General features: G+C 36.7%; 1 protein-coding gene across 1 annotated transcript; it reads left to right on the forward strand.

The window, feature by feature from the left end:
* The first annotated feature begins 4,715 nt into the window (after positions 1–4,715).
* LOC145121045 (small ribosomal subunit protein uS12) lies at positions 4,716–6,053 on the forward strand. The gene is made up of 4 exons (XM_079056826.1): positions 4,716–4,838; positions 5,298–5,453; positions 5,526–5,652; positions 5,737–6,053. The coding sequence occupies exons 1-4, from the start codon at positions 4,834–4,836 to the stop codon at positions 5,875–5,877; spliced, it is 429 nt and encodes a 142-aa protein (XP_078912952.1). The 5' UTR covers positions 4,716–4,833; the 3' UTR covers positions 5,878–6,053.
* Positions 6,054–8,605: the final 2,552 nt, after the last annotated feature.

Consider the following 8,605-nt stretch of genomic DNA (forward strand, 5'->3'; position numbering starts at 1 on the left):
TAGGGCACAAGCCACCATAGATGAAATGTATATCGCCTAAATCATGAAATCAGATAGTGGACCGGTTCATTGAGCTGCTCCAAGAGATGACGTTGCCCCTGCTCAACAACAACGACTCGGTGCTCAACCGCATCTAACCGACTCTCATCAATCTGGGTCTTGTATGCTAGTACTCTATAATGAGCATGCATAGTTTTCGCCTTGGTGCAGTTACCACCTACGTGATGATAAAGTGTATGGATGGCTACAAAGTCCTCCTTCTCCTCTTCCTCGAGTCTTACTACTCACTGCTCTAGTAAAGTAGAGCCTGAAGCTCTAAAGAGCTATTCCAATGATCAGACTCGGTCATATAGCTAGTCGCCCTGAGTCATAAGGCGGGGGATTGGATCGTTCTTAGGGTTTTCCCTGAGCGGTGCCTGTGGTGGAGGCTGAGAAGACTCACCAATATCGAACTATGGAGGTTGGTTAGTAATCCTCTATTAGTCAGGGAGCCAAAATGGCTCATAGGGGATAGTATGTTTCCCCAACTGACCATAAGTGGGTCGGGAAACATGAGTATAAGGGTCCAAGTGGTAAACAGGAGGAATGATTATCCTTGGGGTCCTCGTTAAAAATGGACATTTGTCATTGTGGCGATAGGGCTGATAGTATGGCCTGTATGGAGAGGAGGGTGGAGTAGGAGGGGTGGGTTCCTCGTCGATGAGGCCCTACTAATCCTCTATAGGACAGTTATCATCTATCTCTTCGATATCCTGAAGAATGCCCTCGTCATCGGATTCCTCAACTTCCTTTGGATCATCATCTTCCTCATCCTCTGAGGGATCCGCCTCCTCCGGGAGGTTAGCTGGTGCTAGTGGAGTGCCCTCGGGGAAATATGGGTCTCCTGGTAGCTGCAACGGGACCTCATGAAACTCATCCGAGTCGACAATATCTATCCAACCTGGATGGTCATCGGGCAAGTCGGCCATCTACATAAAAGGGTTTTACATGTTAGTAAGTCTTTATAAGTGTTTTAAAATTATATCAACATTTTTAAGGTTGACATGCCTCAATCTCTAAAATTCTCAACCATTATAGTCTGTCAAACTCATGCTCAAGGTTGGTTGTGCACCGACCTGACCATAAATAACATAGGCATGCGTTCCAGGTTTTATTTGTGGTATGACTTATGTACGGTACAAACCTTAGTTGAGGCGTTTGACCTAAAGGGTTGAGTTGGTAGTTTTAGTTGAAGGGATGTTTAGAATTTATTAAGTGTTTTCATCGCGGGTCAAAGTATATATATATATATATATATATATATATATATATATATATATATATATATATATATATATATATAAATCTTATATATTATTGTTGGTGAGCTTTGTAGTATTATTAATTTGTGTTTGTACACAAAGACTACCAAGTATAGACGAAGGCCATGCAGGAAGCACCAGAGGGTAGGATCATTTTAGCAATTAAGTCGTTCTGAAATCCAACAACCCAAGTGACCCTTCAAACCAGTTACCCCATATCGTAAGTAGCCAATAAGTAGTGTAATTAATAATAATACTTTTATTAGGAGCTTGTTGCTATAGTTGTATTCCTCTTTCGAGTATACGAGTTGTCTATAGCTAATTTATCTCTGATACCAATTTGTCACACCCCGGCCGAGACGGCGGAACATGTCGGGTTGTGCGACTAAGTTCATGGATCATATGTAAAATATATATATATATATATATATATATATATATATATATATATATATATATATATATATATCACAAGTACAACAATAAACAAAACAAAATGTGTATTTCATCTAGACGTGAAACAAAGAGTCACTGGGCAACCCCTCAATTGGTATAAAAATAAGTAGTAAGACTTGTCGAGGAGGATATATGAAGTTAGAGACCATGATCAAGAGTACCTTGTATGTAACGCAAGATGTGTATCATGGAATCAAACGGTACCTCATGAGGGACAATCATAACAAACGTATAGTGGTGGAAGAAGGAGACGATGACAAAAGGAGTTCCTATAAGAGATAGAAAATAGCCAATGAGTTGAAGGAGATATTGTAGGATATGGATTATCTAGGAAACTCATGATAACATAATAATTGGTGAATTTGTCATTGATTTTATATATGAAGTATAAATTATAAATAATACAACATTACAATATAATGCCATTTTTTAGTTAGAATTTTACATCATAAGTGGTGACAAGATACAAGATAAGCATATCACATAACAAAATAAAAAATCAAGGAAGCAAAACCGTATTTTTCTTCTCCAAAACTTCTCTTATTGGATAGTGGGTAACCGTAACGATAAAATTCATAAATTTTGAACAACTGAACAATCTTTCGAAAAACTAAACTAAAAAAGGATAACATAAAACAGTGGATAAATTATGCAATTGAACCCCCTTCATTTGAGAAATGAATGAGATATTTATCAATTATTATTGACAAAACTGCACAAATGGTCCATGTGGTTAGCTCAAAATTGTCACTTTGATCCAAAAAGGTTTGGACTAGCACCAGAGGTCCAAACTTTTCATTTTGTTGCGAGTTTGGTCCGTTTTAAAAGTGAAAGAGGTTAAAATGACTTTTTTGCCCTTGTTATTTGCTTTTTTATTTTCTTTTTATTTCCTCCATTACTTTTTAATTAAAAAATAAATACAATTAAGTCTCTCTCTCTCTCTCTCTAACCTTCCCCAACACTTTTCTTTTCATCTTTTCCAAGACTGGATCTAAAAACTCAAATTACAATCTGAAAAACGAATCTTCATCTTCTTCCCAACGTAGGAAGCCACCGCCAAAACCCTAGCTCCGGTGAAACAGAATGGTGTTCTCAGATCGCCGCCCTTCTCTACCTTTCTTTCAAATCTGCTAACCCTTCTCACTGTTTGTCTCAGAAACGCAAACCCTGTAAACCCATTTTTTAGATGCGTCGTAGATACGCAAACCCACCTCTAGGAGGTGATGATGAGGTAAGTGGTGAGGACACCGATGACGGACGCTACCAAGAACAACCTACGAAAATATGATTCCGCCCTTCGTCTTCATACGACCAAACTTCAACAGATCGAGCCAGAGTAGGATAGCTCCGGTGGTTTTTCATATCTGAAACCTCCTTCCCAAACGACCGTTGTTTTTTCGACTTCTTCTAGCATCGTCATCACCGTCGTTGCTGGTCTCACTGACGATAGCGATGTTCCAGACATGCTACCAACGGCGACGACTATGAAAGATGGTGTTAGGGTTTCCAGATCTGCAAATGATGGTTGGAGGCTCGACGGTAAGAGGTGTTCAAAAACTGATGTGCATTCCAGGTGGGGGTAATAAGGAGATGAAGGTGATGTTATAAGAATAAAGGTGGAGGTTACATGTGGTGTTTGGCGGAGGTTACAGGTGGTATTTGGCGGAGGTGCTGCTTCGGGGGTGTTTGTAAATCTTCACCGGAGACTTCTTTAGTAGTGGTACGACAGTCAAGCCGATCCTAACTATGATGGAGAACACAAACAGATCTAGAAACAGATGGAGAAGACGAACATCTCTAAAGACAGATGGAGAAGACTAACCCTAGATATGATTTCTCTTTCTGTTTTCTCCATCTCCATTGATAACCGACGAGTTCAACAATTTGTTATGGGTGTTTTTTTGTTCATCTGGACTGATTTTCAAGAAGAAGAAGAAGAAGAAGGGTACGTGTAGAGAAAGAAAGAGAGAGTGAGAGAGAAACTAGTTTTAATTTTCTTTTTATTTATTTTAATAAAGAAATTAATAAAAAACTGAAAAATAAAAAAGTAAGGGTAAAATCATCATTTTAAAAAAGTTCAAAGCAAAACGGATCAAACTCGCAACAAAATGAAAAGTTTGGACCTCTAGTGCTAGTCCAAACCTTTTTGGACCAAAGTGACAATTTTGAACTAACCACAGGGACCATTTGTATAGTTTTGTCATTATCATTTATCAAGAGAAAAGTAACTAACATAAATGAGGAAATAAATGTTTTTATTGTATAAAACCGTAACATAAAAGAATTTTATTGTACAAAATCATAAAATATAATGCTTTTATTGTATAAAAAATAACATATTGGTTTTTTAAGCATAAGATGATAATATGTTCGATTTTTCTAAAGTCACAAATGGTAGGTAACCGGGTTTCAAAAGTTTGCCGATTACGAAACATTATTATAGGCATCATCAACAAATAAAATGATTTTATTATACATAAAAATAACATAATGATTTTTTCGAGCATGTGAGAATAATATATTGGGCTTTTTCAGAGTTTTCCCTTTTCCAATTCACCTTATGCTTTTCTTATTTTTTTTAACCAACAAATCTAATATACTTTTAAAACTAACACCTAACTCTATTTATGTCCACAACGGAACTTGAAACCTCAAACTCAAAGAAGGAAGATATTATCTAATATCACTAGACTAGAAGCCTTTGATTTCTTTTTTATATTCGGCCATAAAATTTTCCTTCCCTGTCAATATTTTTCTCCCCTTGCCTTTATCGAATTTACAAAAAAAAAAAAAATAAATAAAAAAAAATCTCGGAAACAATGAGTTAGCTTTTGTTAATTTTTGGTTAAAATAACAACCGCTCGGCCCAAATAGAGGTGGCCCTAAAAAGAAGAGGCATTGGTTGGCCCATTCTGCTTCGCACAATCGTCATGATTCATGACCCACCCATATAAAAACATGACCTCTGCTTCATTCGTCACAAGAAGTAGGGTTTTTATCACAAGGCAGCCGCTTCCTCTTCAAGGTCTCGCTCGGAACCTAAGCGCCGTCAGCGTTTCACTCAAATCTCGCAAACATGGGGTACGCACCACTGTCTTTGATCATATCTATCTTCTGCTTCTTCTCTTGAATGTGTTCTGTTTTTGTCAAAATTATAGTCGTGGATTATATGAGTTCATACACATGATTCCAGTAGTTTTTTTTTTGTCAATGGATATTGTTTGGTTGATACCTAAACCGGATACATGAATCGAACACTCTGTTTTAGCTTAAGCAACGTATGAAACAGAATTGGAAGATTACAATTCGCTATTTTTTGTTTATTATTATTATTATTTGAAATAGTGTTTAGATCTAGTAAGTCGGAAAGGAGCTTCGATTTCAAATTGATATACATATTTGGATTGCGAATAGCTTAACATGTGTATTCTTCTTCGATGATTCTATGTGATGAAAATCGAAAAAGGAGTTTAACAACTTGAGAACTGTATATAGACCTTCTATGGTGATGGTGTTTGCTCATATTGATTGAATTTGTAGAAAGACACATGGAATGGGAGCTGGACGCAAGCTGAAGTCACATCGCCGCAGGCAAAGATGGGCTGACAAATCATACAAGAAGTCTCACCTTGGTAACGAATGGAAGAAACCATTCGCTGGTTCTTCTCACGCTAAAGGCATCGTCCTTGAGAAAATGTAAACCCTAAATCCCCAAATTCGTCTATTCATTTCTCAATTCCAAAACCTAAACTTTCTCCATTTTGACAGTGGTATTGAAGCTAAGCAGCCTAACTCTGCTATCAGAAAGTGTGCCAGAGTTCAACTCATCAAGAATGGAAAGAAGATTGCTGCTTTCGTCCCCAATGATGGTTGCTTGAACTACATTGAAGAAAACGTTTGTACCCAATTGTGTTCTTTCAATTTCACACTTTGTCAATTCTTTCATGATGTGTATAATTTGTGATTGTTTGTTTGACAGGATGAAGTTTTGATTGCTGGATTTGGACGTAAGGGACATGCTGTGGGAGATATTCCTGGAGTTAGGTTCAAGGTGGTGAAGGTTTCTGGGGTTTCACTTTTGGCCCTTTTCAAGGAGAAGAAGGAGAAGCCAAGATCTTAAGTGTTACTTCAGAGGAGGTTTTACTGGTGGCTTTTGTCTTAGTTTTGATATGTTTGTTGAAGAGTTCAAATGGAATTGTGGTTTTAGATTTGTGTTTGCAGAGGGCAGACGATTTGTTCTTGTTTTGTAATGTGATTTTGGTAAACACAATTTATTTAGATAACTGTTTTCGCCTACTTTATATTCTTTCTATTTGTTAATGTGTTTGCATTGTTTATTTATGTACTCGATGTGGTTCTTTAATGACAATCACTTTGGAAAAAGTTGTTTTTTCTAAGAAAATTACTTCAAATGCTCTATAAAGCTAAACATGTAAGACTGTGGGGAGTGGGTGTGGTCTTACCGCACCATAGCCACCGTTTCAAGGTGGAACACAGCCTTTGACCGTGGTTTTACTGCATGTGGTAGATGCAAGCCGGTGGTCTCTCTCTTCTACTTTCTCTTCTTCTACTTTCTCTTCTTCCAACATTCAATGGTCTTATTTTATTTTCCTTTTTTTGTCTCCTATAAAAAAAAAAACCTCACAACTCCTATGTCTACAAACATAAATCCAATTATTATATCTTTCTATATCAATTTTTCTCTAAATCACTAGAAAATGTTTTAATCTTCGTCTTTTGAAAAATTTCAGCCTATTCTTGATGTTGTTGGTGCTGTTAAAATAGCGGAGCAAACGCATAACGTTTTACGCAACGATGAAGCCACAAGTGTGGAACGGAGAACACGAAAATATCAGAGAGATCGTGAAGCAACCCAACAACACTTGCAGCAAGACTATTTTGATGAGAATGTCACTTTTCAAGGGTACTACTTTCAGAGACGTTTCAGAATGTTCAGACGTTTAAACGAACGCATTTCATCAATTAGCATATGGCATCCCTCCTGATGTGTTGGACGAGAGGTTAAAGATGTCCGCTAGGACCGCACGAGATAGTCTACATTATTTTTGCAAGTATGTGATTAGGATTTATGGTCGAAAATATTTACGTAAGCCTACATGCAATGACATCTTACAATTGCAAGCTCATCATGCTAGCATGCATGGCTTTCCTAGAATGATAGGAAGTTTAGATTGTCTACATTGGCCATGAGAAAATTGTCCTACCTCATACCATGGTTAATTTACCCGATGTGATCATGGTCAACTGACTGTCATACTTGAAGCGGTGGCTTCATAGGATACGTAGATTGGGCATGCTTTTTTTTGTTCCCCCGGTTCGCTTAACGACATCAACGTTTTTAATCGTTCACCTATATTCAACAACATATATGACAGCTCTACACCAGATTATTCATTTCAAGTGCATGAAATGTCATATAAGTATGATTATTATCTTGTTGATGAGATCTATCCCGAGTATGTTGTGTTTGTTAAATCATTTTTATGTCCACATGATTCTAGGCGTAAAAGTTTCAAGAGAGCTCAAGAAAGAGCTAGGAAGGATGTCGAGCGGGCCTTTGGAGCTTTTAAGAAACGTTGGTACATACTGAAAAAACCAACAATTTTTCCAGCGAGGGAAAACTTGAAGAAGTCATGTACGCATGTATCATATTGCATAATATAATTATTGAAGATGAAGGAAGAGCGATATGTGAGTATTACAAGCATGGAACCATCCCCGAGACAACCAATAGAAATTGGTGGCGACGAATACATGGATGGAAGAACAGTGATACGTAGCACTGAAATATTTCATAATCTTCGCATGGACATGATGAAATACATCTACGGGATTCAACACATTAACCTCAATTTGGATCCATCAGATGGCTCGGAAGATGAGTTCTTGGATGAAGAGTTCATGTAGTATGTTTTATTTTAATCTTAGTATTTATTTTTCTTATTTGATGTGTGCCTTTTTAAGTTTATAAATTTATTTCTAGTTTTTTTTTTCTAAATGTGTAGGATTTTTTTAAATTTGATGTTATGTTTTTTTTTGAAGTAATGGTATGTTTTATGTTTTTTTTTATTAAAAATGAATTTTTTTATTTAAATTAAAGTGTTAAAAAAAAGTGACACCACTCCATGAGTGTGGCAAGGAACCACACTTTTGTGGTAAAATCTAACATGACGCTTACATGGTAGTGGAGGGAGTGTGGTAAGAGTGGCACCACTCCCTCCAGCCTAAGAACCCATTCAGGTTTTCTTGAGTTATCATCAAAAATAAATCTTGTATGTGGGCAAAAAGACTTGTTCGGGTATTTCATGGATGTACCAAGTTTTGTAGTGGTTTCAATTCTACGTGGTTAAGGGAGTGTTTGGTAGCATTTATATGATGTAGAAACCTGGATGATGAAGATGATCTTTATGAATCTGTATCTAAACGATAAATTGATGTTTGTTTAGGTATCTGAATGTCTGCCTCTTAATTAAGAAAATAACCCTTTTAACCCTCTAAACTATTTTTTATATACAAATTAAACATCATAAAACATCCAAATTAGACATCATACAACATCCAAGTTTGTTATATACGGATCCTTATAGCACACTATAACAATTTTATAACAGTATCTCCCAATAAATCACAACACATATTTCTCAAAAAAGAAAAAAGATTTTCCAGCAAACACAAACACATCCTCTCGGTGGTATTAACATGTGGAGACATCAAATCCCTAAATACTTCACCATTTCTTTCCATCTAAATCACACTCTCACAACACTTGCTCCCCTTAGAAACTGCACAAACATACACCAACTTAACCAAATGGTCAAAATTCAATT

Source organism: Lactuca virosa, chromosome 6, assembly GCF_052849685.1.
Source record: "Lactuca virosa cultivar CGN04683 chromosome 6, Lactuca_virosa_CGN04683_v6, whole genome shotgun sequence".
In the NCBI taxonomy this organism is placed as follows: Eukaryota; Viridiplantae; Streptophyta; class Magnoliopsida; order Asterales; family Asteraceae; genus Lactuca; species Lactuca virosa.

What these genes read in the sequence shown, in the direction of transcription:
- LOC145121045 (XM_079056826.1), top strand. An exon ending in GGCATCGTCCTTGAGAAAAT is followed by an intron (nt 5,454 to 5,525) that starts GTAAACCCTAAA and finishes CCATTTTGACAG; the next exon opens with TGGTATTGAAGCTAAGCAGC. An exon ending in TGAACTACATTGAAGAAAAC is followed by an intron (nt 5,653 to 5,736) that starts GTTTGTACCCAA and finishes TTTGTTTGACAG; the next exon opens with GATGAAGTTTTGATTGCTGG.